The sequence below is a fragment of the Xiphophorus maculatus genome, chromosome 5 (genome assembly GCF_002775205.1).
Source record: "Xiphophorus maculatus strain JP 163 A chromosome 5, X_maculatus-5.0-male, whole genome shotgun sequence".
Classification (NCBI taxonomy): Eukaryota; Metazoa; Chordata; class Actinopteri; order Cyprinodontiformes; family Poeciliidae; genus Xiphophorus; species Xiphophorus maculatus.
This window is the reverse complement of record NC_036447.1, coordinates 26592156-26615613: the sequence shown is the minus strand read 5'-3', so window position 1 is coordinate 26615613 and position 23458 is coordinate 26592156. Positions and strand designations below refer to the sequence as shown.

The window sequence follows — 23458 nt, the reverse complement described above, 5'->3', positions numbered from 1 at the left end:
AAAAAAACTAACAAGAGTGAGAGTTTCAAGAGTTTCTGCACATTTTTACAACACAACTTCAACTTTCAGCAATAATTAAAGTGAGTTTTTGACTTTGAAATCCAATCTTTATTTCAAACACGTAAAATGACAGAAAAAGTACGGAGAGCAAAATTATATAATGACAAAAATTAAACATAAAAAACAAAACTTCCATGTCCAGTTCGAAAAGAAGTAGGGAGAAGACAGAACCTATTGAGTCCTACCTCCAATAGGTAAATAAAATAATAAATGACAGCTAAATGACAACTCCTGCCATCACTAACGGGGATGGTAATAAGACGGTTAAATAACAGAAAGAGTTGTAAGGTTACCCACCCCGTTTTATTTTGAAAGAGAAATCAGCCTGCTTCCGGTATGAATTTGGTTTCACCCCCTGTCTGACTTGACGGATAAAAGTTGAGGAGAGAGGCCAAGCTCCCTGAAAGCCGCTCACGGCTCGGGACGCAACCAGAGAGGAGAGGCGCGCGAGGCGAGACCAACCTGATCCAGCATACCACGAGAGGCACGAGCTGCAAACAACACGCGTGGGAACGGACATGCAGGGAGAAAAACGCTCCGTTTGGACGCAGAATTTCACATGCGGTTAGATAGATTTTAAGAGTTGCGTTACAAGAATCACACACGAAGCGTCTCTTCCCAAGGTGAACCAGCTTTTTTTTTTTTTTACGCGCAGACCTTGAGGGATGAGAAATTCCGGGCGTGAGCAGAAACCTGCGTTATTCTCACGCTAAAGAAAAGACAACAAAAAAAACCCCAAACAAACAAAAAATGACATTAAGAAGCGGGAGCTTGTTGAAAACTGATAATCTTTCCGTGTGGAGTCTTGCGTGGAGAGCGGACGCAGTGAACACTTTGCCACATGTTGACGAACGCGTTCAGAGCCGCACTCGGACTGGCTTGTGGAAGCAGCCTCAGCTGAACTGAACTTGGACATTGAGGGAACGGTGTGGGCAGGCAGGAGGACCGTGCGGTAGGTAGTCACCACACCTGCGCACTGGTCCCACCGCCGGAAACCCTCTGAGTGAGTTTTGATAAAGACCGACGGCATGGACAGAGTCGATCCAGACGTCTCTCTTGCGCGTGAGTCACCGTGAGCGGAAAAAAACCCCCAATCAAACAATAAAACTAAACATTTGGACGAGGATATTATAACAGCGCGTGCTTTTGCGCAAAAGCGGCCACACAGCGCACGCGACACTCCTGGGACGAGGCTCGGTGCGGCTGCGGGATTGGACCCCCGGGGCTGTGTGCTAAATGCCCAGCCGGACCCCTGCGGCTCCTCAGCCTGGGCGGAAACATGAAGTCCTGGGTCCTGCTACCGCTGCTGCTGGCTGCGCTGTTATCGGCCCGTCTGCGGCTCGGGAACGCTGAGGTAAGCCCGGTACACAAATGACCTCTAATCGGTGAGGAGGGGATGTGGGGGGGACCTGCCGGAAGCATGGAGCACCACATAGACACTCGGTCGGAATTTAAAGTTAAATGATGGAATTTGACTCAGCGTTTTGTCAGGTTATTTTCTCAGTATTGAGTTGCTTAAAGATTTATTTTTTGGGGCAACAATGCGTCACATTTTACATTACAGTCGAGATGAAGAGTTTGGACTAATTTTACTCTGAATAATTTTCAGTAGGGATAGATTAGGATTGTATTATTTTTGATAACTTTACATCCCTATCTAATGTGCAATCTGTGAGATAGATTCCCAGCTACGATAAAATGGGTCTGACACTGGTAGACTGATGGGCCCCAGGCAGTAGACACGTTACGTAATGGGGTCTCAATATGTTGATGGCCTCTGAAGGGTCAATTCAGGACTACTTTTGGGTAAAAATTGGAATTTTGTGCAATTTGAGTTTCAGTGTGTGCAGTGTTAACGCATGGTTCTGTTATTTGGTAGCATATGACGATTCAAGTTTTATGCATTTCATATCTGTAATATTTTCGGCCAGTTGTACCTGAAGTACATGAGACTCAAGCATTCTAGATCCATACTCAATGGACAAAACTTTATACAGATCGCACTGGGGCAGAAGCCCAGGGCCTCATTTCTGGGAGCGGCCAAAAGATTTTTTTGTTTGGAGGAAAGTTATAGTGCATTTTTTTTCAGAACAATATGTATTCAATATACCATGCATCAGTTTATATCCACTGACGTACAGGACCACTTATGCAAGGTTTCCCCCAGAAAACTTGCTAAGCCTGGTGGTTGGGGCGCTCAGGCAATCATTCAACCAGCGTACGGCGTGTTTTTGAGTTAAAAAAACAGGAGATTTGAAAATATCACTTGATAATTATGTGGTATTTAAAGATTAGAAGATTAATATCTGAACACCAACTATAAAGTTTTAAAAAATCCAAACATAAAAAAAAAAACCATAAGCAATGCTCAGCCTGGCGGGGGCACAAGTAAAGCCTGTTGGTCCGCCAGGCTTATAATGCACTGGGGGAAACTCTGCATATGGATAGGGCAGAGGGCCCAGAGGCCCACATCCCTCTAAATCCGGCCCTGCAAACAGGGTTGATTTGGAAAATCACTTTGGATAAAATGTCAGACCCCAAATGGTCCAGAAAAATTATAATTTCAGCAGATTTTGTTTTCTGATATCCAACTATTTTATTTGCTGGATAGCTGCTAAAACAGGAGAAAATGCTCAGTGAGGTTTTCCCTTTGCGAATCGGTAAATCCGCGTGAGGCTTGTGTTCAGGTGCAGGGAGGAGTCAGTCTGTCGCTGGAAGATGGAGAAGAAAGGCGAGATGTTATCTCTGCCTCCATCCAGCAGAGATTAAACTGCGATGCTGAAATAGTTTTTTTTTTTTTTTTCACCTTATCATTACAGGTGTGGACCGGTTCCCAGTTCCTGAAATCATTTTTCTCAGAATGGGGTTTGTTAGAACATTTAGTTTCACTTAGCTTCTTGTCAACCCCCATGCTGAAACAAAAATGTGCACATCTACAAAAAAAAAAGAAAGAAAAAGAAAACCTGTTATGAAGCTTCATTTTGACCGGTATAGTGATTATGTGCTGATTATTGATATGGCTTGAGCAGAAAGATCTTGTGGAGATTTCCTCTTCTTTGTGGATGATCTGCCAAAACCAGCTCTCCAATTAACTTCTATAAAAGCAGGAAGTGCTTATAAATAGAGAGACTGATTAGTTGCACTTTTCACTAATTTCAGTTCCCTCCTCCCCCCCTTCAGGGCGTAAACAAAAGATAAGAAGAGGAAGCCTGAAATGAATTAATTATAAGATTTTCACAGGTTATGAATCAAATATGTGCCTCGCCTTTGCAGATTGTTGTTTATATATAAATCGAGCAGTTCAGGAATAAAATGAGTTGTTCAGAGTACATGTGGATGGACTGAAAAAAAAGAGAATGGCGCTCCAACTTAAAAAGAAATGTGTTAATTTGTTACATGTAATTGAATTAAGTTTGACAAACTGCATTTTTTATGTTTAACATGACAACTTGATAAACTTAATGCATTTACTTGGATAAACTTAATTATATTACATGTAACAACAAATTAACAAACAAAAAAAAATTAAGTTGGAGCTCCATTCTCTTTTCTTCAGTGTGGATTTGTAGCAGAAAATTAGTGAAAACTCTTCGTTTTGATGCGTGTCGATCAGACTTTTCATCATTTGACCGGCCACTTTACAAATCAGCACAGATCCAGAGCAAACTAGTCAGCTTCTGGTTTCTGGCTGATTGGCTAAACCGTTAGCATGCTCAATTTGTCGGCAGAAAGGGGAGACGACGTTGTTTTAGTTCGGCTGCTACATCCACATGTTGCTGCTCGGGTTCTCACTAAAACCAGGAAGATAGAGCACAAAACACCAGTTTTAAAGTCCCTCCACTGGCTCCCTGTAGCTCAAAGAATAAACTTTAAAATACTGTTGTTAGTTTATAAATCACTGAACGGCTTAGCACCACAATACATTCAAGATCTGCTGTTGTTGTATCAACCTTCCAGACCTCTCAAGTCTTCTGGTTCTGGTTCTGGTTCTGCTTTGCATCCCCAGAACCAGAACCAAACGAGGAGAAGCAGCTTTCAGCATCTATGCACCACAAATCTGGAACAAACTTCCAGAAAACTGCAGAACAGCTGAAACACTGAGTTCCTGTAAATCTCGACTAAAAACCCAGCCGGTTAAAGTTGTATTCAAAACGTAATCAATTACAAATTTAACGACGGCACTTGACTTAATGTCACGTTTTGATTGTTGGTTCTATGTTGCATGACTTTGTGTTTTCGTGTTTGTTATGATGTAAGACACTTTGAAGTGCCTTGCTGCTGAAATGTGCAGAACAAATAAAATTTGATTGATTGACTGACTTGTTGAACAGACGTGGCCACTTTCACCCGCTTGATTATTCAGCAGTTTTTCAGCGCAGTAACGTCATTAGCGCCGCGTCTCCGCTACCGTTCGTAATCTAATAACACGCTGCCGCTTATACAACGTGTTGTTGAACACAAGCTAAGCGTGTCCACACATGCGCAGGGAATTATTACGTTTCCTTTTCAGATCCACTGTAGAGCTAGAGTTACACCCACAAAAATGCTCTCACGTCAGGTTACACCTCAGCTCCCCCCCCCTCATCATCTTCTACTGAAAAAGTAAACAACTGTCGATTGGTGACTTTGAAACAGGTTGTTTTTGTGGCAATTGTCTCGGCGCACAAGCCGGCCGCCGCCTGTTCGCCTGATCCATTTTACATAAGAACAACAAATAATCTGCCTGGGGATTTTGTGCAGTTTGTGCTGCATGTGTGTGCTCACATCTGGACGCCAGGGTACATGTTAGAGTGACATATGTGTTTGTGTGTGTGTGTGTATGTGTGTGTGTGTGTGCGTTCGTCCGGGGTTGGTGCATCACACCAAACATCAGATAGAAAATATGCAGTGGCACATAAGAGCATTTATTCATTAAGCCTCGTTTGGTGTGATTTCAGCGAAAATTAATGAAAAAAGATACGAAGTTGTGGATGATCGCTAATGTTGCAAATCTAAAAATAAAATAATTTTTTTTTTTGAAGGATGCATGTTAAGTTTTATCAGATTTTTGGACAGATGAGGCAGCTTGGGATGAATCAAAGATTATTGCGACATGCATCAAAGTGACTCATCCACTCTTTCAGCGAGACTCCCAACACCTGGAAGGCTTTTATTTCGAAGCAGCTGCAAGTATGTGCAGAATGTAGCAGATTTCATCACAGCAGCTGGTCTGAAAAGATGTTTTCAGATATTAATCACTTAAGTTTTTCTTTTTTCAAACACAATAAGAGGAGTACAGAGCTGTTCCATTAAGTCACTTGGTTTTAAAGCCAGGGCAGTGGAAATGTTAGCATCTTGTAAAGTTTCACCGCAGTAGCATGGACTACTCCAGTGGTTAACTGAGAACTTCAACTTGCCTTATGAGGGTTTTTTTTGTTCCCCAGTAAGGTATCACTCAGTGTAAGAAGACAGAAAATGGTACATCCCTGTGGGGAATGTTAAAATATATGTATTTGCAACACTATTGGAGAAACCTTGGCGACATATTATACAACTAACTCACAAACTGACCTATCACGATGATAGATTTTGCTGGACGATGAATCATTCCCGGATTTATCACGGTAAACAATAATATTGTTGTTTTAAAGCCAGTTTCCAGTAATATGACGGTAATGGCGCAGTAATGCAAGGACACATTCTCGAAGATCAATACACTTTGAATTCTAACGAACATTTACCACTGGAACTGGGAGACATTTTAAATATCCAAAAATAAACAAAACAGAAATGACAAACGAAATAAATGATGAAATCTCTGTAAACAAACAAAAGGGCTAGTTGAGACCAAAACACCAGACTGCAGACCTCCAGGATTTGGTAGACAGAGAAAGAGAGATGATGAACAATGAATCATGCAAATGGAAATTACAGAGCAGGCCTAATATTGACCTCATGACTCACTTTTAGCATCTATTAATTTTGGCCAAAATTAATACATTTTGGCCTATTAAATTTCAAATTTAAAACCAAATTTTATTTGATTTTAAAATAAAATTTAAATGAAAGTATTTTTTTATTTTGATAAAAAAATATTTTGATATTTTTTAAATCAAAATATGATATCGAACTAAACTTGTATTCATGTAGTACTTTGCATTTGACGTATTGCATACAGAGCATCTCAGAATAAAGGCTCAGGCTCACCAGTTTGTTCGCCCATTTGTTGTCACTAATTCACCCCAAATTACTTCCACTTCATGGCCAAATACTTGGACAATTGCTCTTTACTTTATTATTATTTTTTTGGTTGTTAGGTATTTTTATGAATATGGATTAATGAGGTAACCCGAAGTCAGTCAAAGCAAGCAGGGAGGTGGAAGAAGCTACATGCCAGCGGTTCATTCATTCTGCATGAGAGAACGAGCGTTTGAGCAGAGAACAGGAAGTCTGAACATGAAAACTGTTCAGTTTTATCATTTTACTCTTTCAACCTGTTGTGGAACATGATGGTTTTAGAAATGTTTGCACCTTTTTTTGGTCTATGTTCTGCAGGGAATGCACCAGTGCTGCACAATATTAGAAAATATTGCGATGACGATAATATTGATAAACGTTGTGATAATATTGGTAAATATTGCAACGGTATTGATAATATTGGTAAAAATCGTGATGGCGATAATATTGGTGGTAGATATTGCAATGACAACAATATTGGTAAATAATATGACGACGATAATATTGCATTAACCGTTGCGATATGTGCTTATTTTCTTTCTCATCTGTGCATCTTACGACCATTAGCATTTTTGGACGATGCTATTTGTTCATCCGCAAGACTCTGTCCAACCAGCTAAATACGACATTAAAATGCAAAATGCAAGTTCAGAACACTCTGAACATATTAACCAACGGCTATTGCACTCCAAACAATCTTTTGCAATATGAATATTGCGCACAATCATTTTCGATGAGGATATACAGTATATCAGATCCACAAAGTGACTGTTTTAGTATAGCTAGCTTTACTAATAACCAACACTAAAAGATGATTCTCTTTTAGACAATGTGTCATATTGTCACTGTTTTTTATTTCAATAAATAATAACTGCTCATCCAGGCTGTTATACTATGTTTTTGAATAAAACACGGCAAAGTTTAGTAACACTTCTTTAAATCTTTACAAAGATTGCATCCCGTCTGATCTCAGTTTGGACCAGTCGCCTCCTTTAAAACTACGGCAGATCAAACCTAAGTGGTTTCAAGAGAATAACTTACATTAGCTTGTTGGACCAAACCATTTTCACTTTGGGTTTTGGTTCAATGCAGGAATCTGTGTGGCGTGCAGGAACACAAAGGTGAGAGCTTTCTCCGAAGTTCCCATTAAAAGAAGAATGTTAACTTGTGTACCCCTGCAGTCGGAGCTCATCGTTGTTTTCTCAACTCCTCTCCTCTTTTCTCATTTACCGTCCCTCCATCCATCACCCACACCCTCATCTCTTCAGCCAGGGGTGGAGCGCAGCATGCGTAGGGGTGGTGTGTGGGCGTGTGTGTGTGTGTGTGTTTGACCTGCTTGCTGCTCTGTGTGATTGAAAAACTACCCACCGAGCTCAGCGGGCCTGGGTTTTTGTTTTTTGTTTGTTTTCTTTCTTTGTTCCTGCAGCATAAAGTTGGCGACCTGCCACTGCCGCGCTGATAAAAGAAGGCATGTGGCGTCGCATCTCGGCGTGACTGCGACTCAAGCGTTACATCGATTCTCCGGTGTTGTTTGTGTTTGCCCTCTGCTGAAAACTTTGATCGTCTTTCTGACAGCGTGTGTGCGCTGGCTGTCTGCTTGGCCCCCCATAATTACATTCCAGCACACACTCCACCTTTCTCCTCAAACATTCCTTACAAACCCCGCTGCCTTCAGGGCTTCCTCCGAGGCCCCCCAGCAGTGTGTGTGTTCTTCACAAGTACATCTGCGACCTGCTTGTACGTCGCAGCAGCCCAGCGGATTGCCTTTTTGACCTACAGTCTGAGCACTCACGCTGGACCAGAAGCAGAAGCGATCGGAGATTTCGTCTGTGCAAATTGTGCGTGTGTTGCATGAGAAACAAAGAAAAAAAGCGTTGCTCTCAAATCACTGATTGCGCAAATTGGAACTACTAAAATAAATTTGCTTCAGTGTTTCTATGCACTAATTTCAATGCATCTGAAAGACCATCTCATCCTAGAGAGAAAAAACTTTTATCGAAAACATTTTTTTTTTAATTGGCGCGTTTCCAAAGTCGATTTTATTGTCAGTTCATCGTACTGACAATAGATAAACGAGGGATCAAAGTTACATTTCTCGTCGTCCCCCGGGTGAAACTGCAAACTTAAAAGCATCACACAATAATAAAGAAGGATAGTCAGAACTTTTAAGTTACTATTTGCTTTTACTTAATATACAATGTTTTTAACTTTGTAGCTTCACACAAGATGAAACTACAAACATGACTAGTACATGTGATGAATTTACAATAAAGTTGATTCTGACTTTTTTGAGTGTTTTGTGCTATGATGAGACTTTTTTTCCCCCAGTTGTATTGAATTTTGTGTATTTTGCAAAACCCCACACGGAAACGCTTTTTTCGCACTACAAGAATCACGTGATCAACAACTACAGGCGGAAAAGACAAAGAAGGAAACGACAGGAAGTGGAAGGAGCATGATGGCTGTTTTTAATCGCTCGTCGCCTAAACAAACTTATTCGCTCGTGATTTTAATTGCGTTTCGTTTTTAGCGGAAACACCGCAATCGCAAAACTGCGTTCTGTCGACATCGGTGGAGCATCGGCAAAGTCTTGCGCACGTTCGTAATGGAAACGCAGCTACTGTTCGTCCAAATCTTGCTGCCATTTTAAACCAGTGGTTGAGGCTTATTTCCTCCCTCCACTCTAATTTGAGTGGAGGGAGTGAAATAATGGCCTGTTGTAGAGTGAAAAGTGTGTGTGTGTGTGTGTGTGTGTGGTTGTAAGGCTGCCTTGACAAATTGGGCGGACAGTGGTTAAAGCATCTGTATGTAAAGGACAAAAAGAGACGAGGAGTGTGTGTGTGTGTGTGTGTTTGCTAAAGTGGGTCAGCCAATGGCTGGTGAAAGTCATCCAGGTGTCCTTAGCCATCACCGCCCACCAAGCAGGCAGAGAGCAGCAGAGAGAAAGCCGGGAGTGGAGGGGGGAAATGAAAACGGCAGAAGATTCAGCTGGAGCTGCTCCGGTAAAACGAAAGCAAAAGCTAGGATTAAAACGACTGTTTTTGTTTTCTTTGCATGAGCAGCTATTGATTTTGTGAGCATGGCGAGCTGTAAAAGGCGTCTCATTAGTTGTTTGCCTATGAAACCAGAGTGTTTGCTGTTTTCCCCCCATTTGGTGGGAGCTAAATTTATAATGCAGCTGAATAAAACGCCAAACCTTATTGAGGTAAACGACCCTGGAAAAATAGAACCAAGGATGGAAAAAAATATGGAGGACAAAACTCAAGTCAAGCGTATCTAATTTTAATTGTAGGCACTCTAGTGGAGTTACAGCCACACACATTTACACAAGCTGTCATTTGTGGGTCTGTATCTATTAATGACATGTTGAAAGGGCACAACCTGTTTTTTTGTTTTGTTTATTTTTACATTACATTACTGTGGGAGAATAAAGAGGAGTAATAAACGTTGTAATCCAGGCCAAAAAAAAAAAAAAAGAAAATCTTTTTTTCAGGTATTAATGAAAGGAGCTTTCTGGAGCTTTATGTTTCAGCAGTTTTGCAGTTTTCTTGTAGTTTGTTCCAGAATAGAGGAGCTTAAAAACGGAATGCTCCATGCTTGGTTCTGATTCTGGGGACGTGGAACGGAACCAGAACCAGAAGAACAGAGTGGTGTAGAAGTCACAACTGAGGAAATAAAACAGCTGATAGTATCTGGTTCAATTTTTGGAAATGTACATGAAATTAGCTGCGATTGCTGAATGTTTATTTTTTTCTAGTTTTGCGAAATTTTACAGACGTCAGCTTAAAAAAAAAAAAAAAGCCCTTCATACCAGCTCTACCCCAAAGAGAAATGATGTTGTGTGCTGAGTTTTGTTACGGCACCAGAAATGAGCTGTGATAAAATTACACAAACAAAATAAATGAATGTGCCAAATATATGACATTCTGTCCAAAGTAGTTATTGATTTACGTTTCTGAAGAAGCAAAGATTTTAATCTCAAAATTATTCAATCATCTCTCATGTTTCAGTTTCCCTTGACATCTCATACAAAAAAAGAACCTCACACGTTTCTTTTTCCTTAATGGTTTTCGTCGCTTTGGCAACCGTTTTCTGTTTACTGATGCAATGCGGAGTGAAGTCCAAAGCGCCAGCTGCTGATTATGCAGCTGCAGCTTCACTTTGTGTGTGCCGGTATTTAAATCATGATCGTGCGTCGTCGCTGTGATGCAGGATTTCTGAAGTATCGTTTCACTTCCCAGCTGCTTGGACACACAAACAGTGCGAGTGTAAATCACATTTAAAGGAGCTAAGGGTGAATTTGAATAAGAGCACATTGTCCATGTTCTCTGCGAATTTGGAGTATTGAAAAAAATTAAGCAACACATTAAGATCTATTCGGCAGCGTATTTACAGTTTACATGAATAGGAGCATCTAAGGAATTTAAATTTGACTAATTAACGTTTAGAAACATACATTAAGTGAAACTGGAGAGTTCTGACAGATCCGTCGTTTTTTTTCTTCTCAGTTCTCACTTCTCATGATTGCCCTCCCTTAATTTGTTCCGGCATGTCTTTTTTTTCTTTTTTTTTTCTTAAACGTTCCTGTATCAGTTGTTTCTCTAAGATGGCATCGAGTAACAGCCAAGCAAAACAAAACGCTTCAAAGAATGTTCGCTGCCATCGCCATTTGATCTCCGCAGTGAAACCACAAGCCTTTCCTGCAGCACGGCCGCGCCAGATCCATCAGGAGTCCCTGCAGCGGCACTCATTAAAACCTCATTAAGTCTCTCAGTTCAGCTCTTTTCTTAAATAATGGATAGTTTCACTACATACATTTTAAAAAATATTGAGAGAGAAAAAGAGAGGAGGAGAGAGGGAGGGGAAAAACGGGGGGGTCTTGTGGGTAAACAGACAGGGAAAGGAAGCAGCGAACACCAATCACAACCCTAATTTCCTTCAAAGGAGGAAGTGAAACTGGAGCAAGTTTTGACTGGAGATCAAGGACAGAGATACTCTATATAAACCACTTTTTCTTTTCTTTTTTAGATGTTTTTTTCCTTCGTCCTCCAGTCCCGCCATTTGCCCCTCTTGATTTTAGTGTAAAAATAATGGATGACATTTTCAAGTATTTTCCATTTAACAAAATATAGTCACTGCTACTTTTTTTAAAACAGTTTAATAAACCGACTAATTAACCAGCTAATGTCACTGTGTGAGACTTCTGTTGCTCTAGAACCACTTTTTTAAGTGTATATGTCAGAATCAAAATCACAAGAAACAAACAGAATGCTTTGTATAATTTTAAAACCACTGATTAATAGGTTGATTATATGGCCCATTTGTTTTAAGTGTCTTTTTTTCTTGATCTGCCACCAACAGTGTTTATATTTTTGTCAGCTATTTATAGGAGACAGTGTCATGTATATGTGATGGAGGAGTCGCTGTAAAACAAGGTTATAATATTTTACAATAAAAGCAAAAAGATGACACAACTGTAATTAGCATCCTGTTTTAGCAATTATCATTGTTAGCATTAATATCTGTAAACAACAGTCTAATGTGTGGATCGCTGGTAAACGCAGAAACGGAAAAACAGATCAGCTTTCTCCGATGTTTAGCCTTCCTGTTATCTACTGAAATCCTTCACTCTCTTGAAAAGTAGCAGAGTGAATGAACGGTGAAAATGTCTCTGTAAAAAAAAAAACTAGCTTTTTTTTTTAAGGTTTTTTTTCCTCTTCCAACTTCATTGTAGAAAAACCTTCATGAATAAAAGCAGTGGAAGTTTTAGCTAAATTACTGAAACTGCTGATTTAATCTCGACGCCTCCCCAAACGAATCTGACTTCATTGGCAAACGAACTAGATTTCGATTAAATCAGACTGAACACGGTCACAGAACTGGAATACTGCAGCGCATTCAGATTGTCGCCATCACTCAAAGACTGCGTGGCTTACTTTAACATTAATGTTGTTTCCAAAACTAGCTAATAACACACTGTAACTGTATGTGTCTGTCTCCGCAGGGAGATCCACTCCCTCAGTCACTGATTGACCTGGTGTGGGACTCTCCCATCTCCTCAGTGGAGGAGCTGATGCTGCTGCTGCAGGAGGAGTCCAGCACAATAGGTACCACTGGCCGTGCACACCGAAACACACACACACATGTTAATTAGACCGACATGGAGGAGGTGAGGATGGGGGTGTCTTAACAGTCATGAATGAAGGGAAATGCCGTCTGAGAGCGTGTCAGCAGACATTCCAGGCTACATTGCTCAGTCGGTTATGGCAGAAGTCTGAGAGAGAGAGCGGCAGCAACTTTTTCACTTCGGGAACCGAAACAGCGAGGAGGGGGAAACCGCTTCCAGCACAAGGTCACTGAATTGTTCTGCTGCTCTGGATTCCTCAAAAGGCCTGAATTATGGATGTGAGCATTTGTGCCACAGAACGACCGTGCATGCTGCGTGTTTTCTTCACCTCCACAGAGTCCAAGAACGAAGCAGCTCGCACGCAGACCAGCAAACCGTTTTAAACTTGTGCCACAGCGGAACCAAGTCACACATACATGTATTAATAGACGGGACTTTGATCATCTCATAATGTATAAATAACACAGTGACATAACAGTGGCCACAGAGAGGAACAAGCAGAGGGAAGGATGCTTAGAAACGGGACAAGAGGGAAGTGACTCAAAATCTTTTTAATTTAGAATAAACTTTTTCATGAGGCTGACGCAACTTAATCGTCTTTACAGGACATTCTAGCATGTAGGCAAGTGAGCCATTACAAATGGTCTTATGGCTTTTAAATAGCTTCATAAAAAAATTACTCAATACGCTAATCATAGGGCCAACCATCTACCCTTTGAATCAAACATAAAAGCCATTTTGGATCTCCGGTTCCCAACATACACACCCCATTGGACTATGGGAGGAAGTCCGAGTAGCATGTTGCTATCACACAATAATGCAAAATAATTATTAATGATTATTAATTATTAACTTAGTGACATAAATGATAAAAAATGTGTGTTGTCAAAAGATTTTCAACAAAGTATAACCCTGAGCTACACTCTGTTAATGCGACATTCACATGCTAGTAGCCACGTTAGCATGTTTATGTAGCCAAGTTAGCCATGACAGAGCTAAGCCTCTCTCAGAAACGACGGCTGAGAAATTCTCTCTTTTTTTTTGTTTTAGAAATTGACTTAACCATTTGCATTTTATTGATTTTAATTACCTGAGAATTTTTTTTTTTTTCTTAGAACAGGACAATGTGCAAAACACGTTAACAAAAAAAAATGCTTTGCACCAGATTTAGCTTCAGCTAGTTTCCATCTGTAGTGGCCTCTGTATGTTTAACAGTTCTGAATGGTCTTAAAATTGATGCTATACTAAATATAAAATAACCATTCATACTGCGAATGCTTCTTTTAACAAATGACAATACATAAATAAATTACATTTACAGTTTATTTAGATACAGATAAATGGACACCTAGCAACCTCTGTAAACAAAATCCTTCAACTCCAGGCAGCTAATTAAAGTTAGCAGGCAACCAAGTAACACCTTTATTTGTGTTTTGGAAACACACACAACACACACTGACACATTGGCCAAAGCAGCCTACACCAGGAATATAATTAGGACTTGGGGGCTACAGTGTGAAATGAGAGCATATGTACACATGCATGAGTTATATTTAACAAGTCATATCTTTGTTCCACAATTTTCTTGACAGCAGCGAGACAAATTGTGGCAGAAAATAGCCTAATTGTTTGAGAGAGTTTAAAAAAAAGGCTTCCTTTGTGAGTTGAACAATGAGCTTGGCATAAATCTGCCCAACAGGCTGCTCATGTTTCACATGCTTAACTTTTTTATTCAAGATCAATGCTGTAAAATGTAAAGGTGACCTAACTGTGCCTTATCCTTTTGATTTCTTTACTACAGAAGATAAAGAGGATGAGCATGACAGTCCTCTAAGCCCTGTCCACGGTCGATACATTAGAAGTCTTGGTAGGTTTCCTTATCTCCTTCTGTTCCCAGCATTGCTCTTCTTTTATCTTGATATTTTATGTTTGTTTTTTTTAAATAATTCTTATCTTAGTTTTGATCTTATGTTTCTTGGCGTAGATGTTCAGAAAGCCCAGAAGGCGGACTGTAAAGTCAGAACAGAGGTGATGGAGATAACGAGATCCATGGTGGATCGTAGCAACGGCAACTTCCTGGTGTTCCCTCTGTGTGTGGAGGTGCAGCGATGTTCAGGCTGCTGCAACTCCAGATACATGCATTGTGCCCCCGTCGTTAACGCCACCCGAAACCTGGAGGTACGCAACAAATACGGCTGCCATTAAAGCATGACTTTACCACCTTCTGTAAAGTGACAGCTGAAGAAAAGTTTATCATGTTTAACTTCCCCCAAATTAACAAAAAGCTATTTTTGACGTATTGGTTAATTACATTTCTTGATTAGAGGATGTGAAGTTGTTTTTTTTAACTAGTATAACAGTGTTTACCTAAAGTGCTGCTGCTCCCATAATGCATTGAAAATTAATTTCCCACAAATAAAGATTTTGTAAATCTCAAATGGTGAATTAAATCATGACTGCTCGGTGCTTAAGGTTTGTTCAAGTTTAGCGGATTTTACACTAGAGATGAAACAGTGCAGTACAGTAAAATACATATATATACTGTATATTACATCAGTACCTGCATCACTCTGAACGCTGAGATACATGCTTTTCCATTACCCAAGAACTACTTTCTTGCTTCAAAATATTATCCTAAACAAAGTTGCGACATCGTCTCACGTCTTACTCTGGGTTACATTGAGGTTGCTACCTAACCTCTTTCTTAGGAGCGGTTGCTAAGCAACATCAAAATGTTTACTGGTCTTTGTAGGGAAATGGTTCTGGATCTCACTGCAGTAATGACATTTAACTGGAAATGAGTTCATTCAGAGGAGCAGATTGCAGAATGTGGACAGAGAAAAGCGCTTTTTAATTGATTTAATGCTTCATAAATAATGAACCAAACAAACCTTTTCATTTAAGAAGAAATGACTGAATTGTATCTACAAGCTGCTTGAAATGCAACAAAACAACCGTCTTCCCCCCGTCCCCAAGTTATCTCGTTGATTTTTGGATCATTTCATATTCTCACATATTAAATGTTGAAGTGACAACAAAATTCTAGCAGAACATTTTCAAGTTCTAATTAAATTCTTACAAGTCACCCTGCACAAATTACCATTAGGTTTTTGTTTATTTTGTGATTTTGTAAGCAGACTGATACATTTCTGTATTGACATGCCATTATGGAAGCCAGACTAATGGGTAGATATTAGAAAGCTGATGAAAGCTGTGTGGTATTTTTATTCTATTGTTTGAATGATTAATGATAGATTGCATAGACCGTTTGAATCAATTTACAGGCAGGAATTTTTACAAACAGGAATCTCAGCTTCACTTTGTGAACTTGAGGAGTAAGCAGGTCCTGACAGGCAGCCACTTAAAACTATGGAATCAGATGCCAATACTAGGAAGTCAACAACATTAAATACGGATTGTTACACTCACCATCAGGTTCACCAGGTTGGACTCCATTTGCCTTCATCTCTTGGTAGCGTAGATTGAAAAAGGCGTCGGACACATTCCTTAGTTTTTGGTCCGTGTGGTTGTCATGGCATCATGCAGTTGCTATTATGGTGATTTGAATCTCCCTTTCCATCATATCCCAAAGTTGCAACAGTGTTGAGACTGATTGTGGAGGCTGCTGGAGTAACAAACAAACAGACATTTAACCCAACGGTTAAATCGGTACACATCGGTACAACAAACCGATGTGAGAAGATTCAAGTTCTGCGGCATATTAGAAGTTGCCATCAGATGGGTAAATAAAGGTCATAAAGGGATAGATAATGGTCAGCAGCAATCGTCTTGTAGTCTGAAGAGGTCTAAGGCAGGGGTGCCCAAAGTGGGTCCTCAAGGGCCGGCATCCTGCATGTTCTAGTTCTCTTCCTGGTTTAACGCACCTGGATCAAATGATGGCTCGTTAGAAGGCCTAAGGAGAACATTGACTTCCTGAAGAGGTTGTTACTAGCAGCAGGGAGAGAACTAGAACATGCAGGATGCCGGCTCTGAAGGACCGACTCTGGGTGCCCCTGGACTAAGGGATGCAAAGAAAAAAAATCCATGATAACCCCAGCTACCTGGATGTGTAGCGTGGATACAATGTCTTCATGTTCAATTCTCAGACCAATTCATCCTCACAAGAAAGTTGATTAAATCCCATTTTATCCCTATTTTGGTGCTTGTTTTGGACCTTGGCAAGCTGCCTTCACCACACACAGCTGCCTAAATGTATTCAGTTGCTCATTTGTGATTGATTGATTGATTGGATTGCTCTTCATGTCAACCATCAATTGAACTGATTGATTTACTCAAGGGGTTGGTGGGTATATTTATGCAACAGGATTAGAAAACTGAAAGTTTACAATTTCTATTTTATGCACCATCATGTTTTTATCAAAAGCAAACAGTTTTCTTATTTGGTCTTTCATCTGTCTTGCTCAGGTAAAAAAGTTTGTGTTCAAGAACGAGAAACGTTTCATTGAAACCGCCATCATCCAAGTAGTAGATCACGTGAGCTGTCTGCTGCAGGCGATCCCTCCCTCCACATCGTCGTCTTCTTCATCGACTGTCTTCGACTCTCAACCAAACCCTCTTCCAGCTCCCCCGCAAAGATACCCTACATCCTCCCTACGTCTTTTCCCATCCCACAGCTCCCACCCGCTTCCACCAAAGACTCCCACCTCCAAGGCGGACCTCCACCGCCACGACGACCTCAAGCACAACCAGCACCACCAGCTTCCGCACAAGCAAGATCCGTTGGCGAGGCAGTGGCAGCAGGGCAGCTACACTCAGCTGGTGCGCTGGACGCAGCCCCGAGCGCACCAAGCCCCCACATACGCGGAGACCCGACTCACGACGGCCGGGTTTCTCGGCTCAGTCGGGACCTGGCCGTCTGAGGCGAGGGCAGAGCACAGCGTTCTGGAAAGTCCGCAGCAAGTCGGACACGAGAGCGGCTTCGACAGGAGCCGCGAGGAGACCAGCGGGGAGGCGCGCCGTCCCGACCATGAACAGCGACAACAAGAACTGTTAAAGCACCAGCAGAGGCAGGAGCATCATCATCATCATCATCATCATCAACAACAACAACATCCTCACCTCTCGCAACAATACAACCCCAGAGGAGATGAGGACCAGGAGATGAGGACGCAGTATCTGCTTCACGCTCCCCAGTCGGACAGCGCTTCCCCGCCCGTCAGCATGACCCCGGCGCCCACGACGGGACAAAATCCCACTTCTTTCACAACTCTAATTCAAAAAGACTCGGTGACGAGCCAAACGTATGGAGAGGTCACTCGTCACAAACAGGTGGAGAGCAAAGGAGACGGTCCAAAAGACGGGACCGAGAGGGAAGAAAGCGGGTCCGCAGTTAGCGGTGACTCGGGTCGAGTGGAGGCAGCCAATCAAGAGAAGGAAAATGACTCTAAATTAAGTGGGGGGGCAGACCATTTAACAGAGAAGGAGAGACGAAAGAAGATACTGGAGATGGTACAGAGTGAGCCGGAAAAAGACCCTCATCTGCATCCTCACCAAAGACCAAAACCAACAACATTTAAATCAGGTAATTCTTACATTTCTGAGACAATGTAGTGATGACACCTGTTGGATTATAACAGTTTGAATGCTGCGTCACTTTACCAGCTGTAAGACTCAGGGTTGTAATATTACATCTTTATTTCACACACAAACAAATCTACTTTTCTTCAGTTTGTTTTACTCAAACTTAGAGACTGAACCCTGCTGTTCAACTTGACTTTGAAACAAAATTCCTAACCATAGTTATATGTTTATATTACAATGTGTATTACAACCATTTGCATTCTCTCATTTTGCGATGGTGCATTTTATACTTGGTTGCAGAACGTTACGTCCCGGTCTCGTTCTGTAGGGCCTAGACAAACCGGGTCAAGGCCAATTCAAGACTCTAGTTTTTGTCAAAAATAGAAAAACGCGAAGCCTTGTCATTTTCACCCACAACATCAAACTGAATGTGAAGCAATAAGCGATCAGTGTTCATCTGCCGTCCCAGAAATGATACAATGTTATTATTGCAAATGAAACTCTTATTGCATGTGAATGTTCACAGCCAAAGCCAACAAAATCGATCAAAATCCAACAAAATCGATCAAAATCCATGCACAACAACCAGTTTGGACACTAAACAGCTAAATGAAAAAAAATGTAAATAGACCCCTAACCTGTATACCCAGAAAAACACAAAGCAGCAACATTTTAATGCCAGAAACCTTTTTAATGAAAGCCCAAACGCTGCTCTGTCCAGTGATATCAGTGTCACTGTTCCACGTGCAAAACTCACTGAACGGCTGATGAAGAAAAGGAAAATCATGAAGCCAAAACTTAAATTTAGTCGTAGCTTCGCTGTTTTATAGTCATTATTTTCACTTGGCATCTGTAATCCGCTGCCTCTGCTTCACTCTGGTTTGTTGCCGACTGTTTAAGGTTTTTTACTATTTTGGTTGTTATATGACCGCATTTTTAAAAATTATTTTATTTTATTGAACGCGTCAAGTTACAATTAAATGCACATTTATAACTCTCACTGGTTGTTTTTTTTAAAACATATAATACAAGTATTGTCCAATGTAAGCAGATGAATTCAGATTAGGGAATGTGTATCAATGTATGGCCACGTTTAATAACTTAAACATTAGTTTATTATGACAATAAACATAATAAACTAATCCACTTCTTGTTCAAATCCAAGAAGTAATTTTGGTTGAGTAATTAATTACTTTTCCATTCATTTTTGCCTTTGATGATGTGCAAAATAGACAGTGTCCTGTAATATTTGTCGATCTCTAAGCATTTGGACTCAGTCATGGTCTCGACCTTGGAAAGTCTGGACTCGGTCTCAGGAGAATCAGCTGAAATAACTGAACAGATGGAGTGTTGAGAAGTGATGGGAGACAAGGAAATGCAAAGCCACTGATAGAGTTTAAGTGTAGAAGAGGCATAAATACTGAGGAAGAGGTGGAAATGACTAAAGGAACCAGAATGGATCCAGCTGGGGAAAGGAGCAGGTAGAGGCAAACGAGGAAGAAATTAACTATTGGGATGGGGAGCAGAACGGCAGGTTGGGTTAATCCAACAAAATAAATGCAAAACACACTGAACTAACACAAGAAATAAACTAGAATGACAAGATTTAAGAAAACAAATAAAGAAATGACCAAAACAGAAAGTAGCTGAAGCTAAAAGTCCGAGCACCAAAGGAACATGATGACGCTCCACAATGGTGCATCGACTGAATCTATATGGAGTTTTTCTACTCATAAACTCAAAGCTCTTTACACTACAGCCACATTTATCCATTCATGCTCACAAATCTGCACACATTTATACACCAACCCACAGACCAGGAGGCAACTTGGGGTTAAGTTTCTTGTCAAATTGACATGTGATAGGCATAAGTTGTAACCAAGGTCACAACCTTTCAGTTACAAGACGACTACTCTACCCAGTGAGCCGCTGTCGCCCAATCAGATCGCCTGGCATAACGGTGAAAAATATTGAAGATTATCTGCCACTTTTCTCCTTTGTATAGGTGAAGAACAAAGATTACAATCTTAGTTTGTAACTCACGAGTGACTAAGTATGTTTATCTGGGAGGATGTAGCAATCTGCACATGCCTAAATAAACAGCAGCACACCGACGTGTCCAACTATTTGTCCTCACTTGTTCTGTGTTCTGCATTCGAAGCGTGAGCTCAAACGTACGTGTAGTAGAATCTCTGTTGAACCGAGTTCAGGTCCCTTCAGGGCACAGTTGGTCAAATTCAAAATCCAGGGTTTTTCCTTCCTGTCGCTTTCCTTTAAACCAACCTGTGGTTCAGGTTTGTGCTAGCTACTGCTCTCTTTAACTGAAAACCTGCCATGAATGTGTGTTTCTGTGCTCATTGTTGCCCGATTGCACCACCCTGCATCTTTATTGACCCACTTGGTAAAAGAAGGCGGGGCAACTGTGACTCAGTCGGAAGAGTAGTTGTCTTGTAATCTGAAAGTTGTGTGTTTGGTTCCAGTTTTTCTCCTGTCAGATGTTGATGTGCCCTTGGGCAATTCACTTAACTCAAGTGGCTTACTGATCTGTTTATCGGTGTTGCCTGCGTGCGTGTGTGTGTGTGTGTGTGTGTGTGTGTGTGTGTGTGTGTGTGTGTGGGCGCGCGAATGGCTGACGTCCAACCCTCTTTTATTGCCATCCCTTCCATTAGTGTCATGCTTTGATTGGTCGGTGTGACTGGAAAAATCCCTAAATAAATTCAGTCTGTTAATCACTTAATAAGCCTTAAAACCAATACATCTCTTTTTATTTGCATAATTTCACAAGAAAGGTTTTGGAAAACATTAACCCTTAATTTAAGTCCCTTTTCTCAGTGGGGATAAAAAAATACCACATTAAAAACTAATGTGGCTCTCATAAAGTCAGGCCTACCTGTGAGCCGTGTTGATTCCCCTGTGCACGGTCTGTGGGCCATTGAGATTTCATAATCTGGAGTAGAGACTTCTCATGACAAATTCCTTCATTTCCCAAAATTTCAGCTGCTATGTCTCTAGCCTCAACCTTGCTCAGTGTCTGAGCCATTTCCTTCCTCTGTGGAAGTCGCTTTGTTCCCTCTTTTTCATGCATCCTACGACTTTCTGTATTTTCTAACATCTTCCATCAGACGCTCTTCAATATTTTGCACCATTTCGTCCACAAGACGGTGACGACAGTCGGTCTTATCAACTTGGTGTCACATATGAAACAATTCAGTATGAACCCTGTCCCCTGCAGGTTACTGAGCGACACAGAGGACGCGAACGTCATAAAAATTTACTTTTGCGCATACATGTCCGGCCGACGTCCAACCCTCTTTTATTGCCATCCCAATTCGCCTAATCCTGTCATTTTTTGTTCTGTGTGTTTTCTCCTACAGCGTTGTCCACTGTGGTACCCGCGTCGACGGCAGCTCGTCAGGTACCGTTCCGACCCGCTTCTCCTCGCCGCAGAAAAAGAAAACACCGCAAACGTATCAGCAAAGCTGCTATGAGGGCTATGATCATGTAGCGATGAAGGTAAGAAACCTACAGGCATGGAGGAGTACGTTTTGTTTAATAAAGTTTATGCTGGCAAACCCTCGGTTACGTAAGCAGAGAGCGGACGTTTTCTGCAAACAAAATCTTGATAGCATTCTGAAATTAAGGGAAGGGCCTACATTGTGTAGAAATCACGGAGGCTTCTGTTTTAGTAGCGCTAGCTGCGCTATATAAGATGCTAATAAATGATGAATAAAAACTGTCGTCTCGTGATACAAAGGGCAGGAAACACATTCTGAAAGCTGGTAGTTGTAGTCCCCAATTATAAATCTGAATTAAATCAGAAGGTGGACAATTTTTTTTTTAAAATCAGATGTTTAAAATTTTGCTTATTTGTTTGTCCAACAGGAAGCGGCTCTGCAGAATGAAAGGTTGTGGAGATGAACGATGCGTTTCCTCAAGCTGGATGTTCAGACCTGTTCTTTTACGTACTCGGCTTGGCAGAAAGTCGCCTTTCCAGCTCTGGAGATGCTACAAAACATCCGTTAGTCTGGATTTAACAAGTGCAATCTCGTGAACTCCTCAACTCAGAGAGGCTTTGACACACTAAACACTGGACCTCAACTTGTGTCACCTTAAAAGCACAAATGGATGAACTAAATGAGGATCTATCTGTACAGCGCTTCAGGAACGCAGGACAAGAGGCAGCCATTGACTGGCTACTTTCAACAAGTTGCTTAATTGCCAAGATGGATATTGAATTGCTGATTTGAGGCTAAACATGGAGGTTGAAATAATAATAATAATAAAAAAAGCGAACTGACCAGAAGAACTGGATTTCTACACTGGGAAGACTGGAAGACTACAGCCTTGGCCTCAGTGCCAAAAAAATACTGTTATCCTGAAATGTTTGAGTCTAATATAATGTAACACTGGAGTAGTAGCACACTGATCATACCACACCGACTTTAGAGTCTACTATGTACTGTAGCTAATTGTACAGGACAATATTAGTAACCTGCTCAATCATTACTACTGTCTAATAAAATAAACAGAACAGCAACTAAAACGCCTGCTTTAACAAAATGCTATAGATATCCACAAGTCTTAAAGACATGTCTTTTAGAGGCTGTTGTGAACCAGTTATGTAGATTGTAAGAAAAAAGAAAGCTTTTAAGAAAATTATTTCCTGGTGAAAGAGAAAAAAAAAGTATTTCTTAACTTATTGAAGAGGAGGATATGAAGTCGTTTGGTTCTCAAGTGTAATTATTGCCACAGACATGTAATATTTGGTTGTACTGTAATGAATGTTATTTTTCATAAAAAATAATAAAAAAATGATTACGAAAAATTGCAGTGATATCTTTGGGCAACTGAAGAAAAACCATGCACATTATCAGCGCCTGCACTTATGCACTTTGTGTGTTTAGCTGCGCGTTGCATATTAGAATCACCTGCTAATCTTTGCTCTGTGACTGCAAGTCATGTGGCACCGTCACACGAAGCAAAGCAGCGGTCAGCAGAGTTTCTGGTTGCTATAGGTACTCATGGACAGATATGTCAACAGAGGAGTATCGAATGTTTGACAGCAGGACAAGGGAGGGAGGCTGTCAGCTCAGGAATGACAACGTGATGAATGACAGAAAGGGTGAGAGCATACTAAGGGTCCTGAGAGGGGTCCGGGAACCTGACAGGAATGATGAGAAAGACCAAATCTACACACAACTAGAAAAGATGGGGGGAGGGGAGGAAATCATTTTAGAAGCAATAGTCAAGCATTTTTCACATGAGCTTGTTTTAGTAGCATGTTCTGCTCTGCAAGAATATTTTTAAAGCAGAACATTTCTGCAGAAATTTAAAAGGTGTCTGCCAACATGTGCATATTGGTCGGATCCATATCAGGTGATCTAATGAGCAAAAATGCTAGGGTTAGCTTTAATTCTGTCAGTAGCATGTGGGGTATAACTAACATAACATGGCCTTACTCCATTGATTATTCAAGCAATATTATGTAAGCTAAAATGCTAAGGTTAGCTTAAA

At 40.9% G+C, this 23458-nt stretch overlaps 1 protein-coding gene across 1 annotated transcript; it reads left to right on the top strand.

The window, feature by feature from the left end:
* Positions 1–433: 433 nt before the first annotated feature.
* Positions 434–22764, top strand: LOC102235349 (bromodomain-containing protein DDB_G0280777-like). The gene is made up of 7 exons (XM_023334135.1): positions 434–1414; positions 12281–12383; positions 14205–14270; positions 14388–14581; positions 16829–17945; positions 21319–21457; positions 21827–22764. Exons 1-6 carry the CDS (start codon positions 1340–1342, stop codon positions 21447–21449), a joined length of 1686 nt encoding a protein of 561 aa, XP_023189903.1. The 5' UTR covers positions 434–1339; the 3' UTR covers positions 21450–21457; positions 21827–22764.
* Positions 22765–23458: the final 694 nt, after the last annotated feature.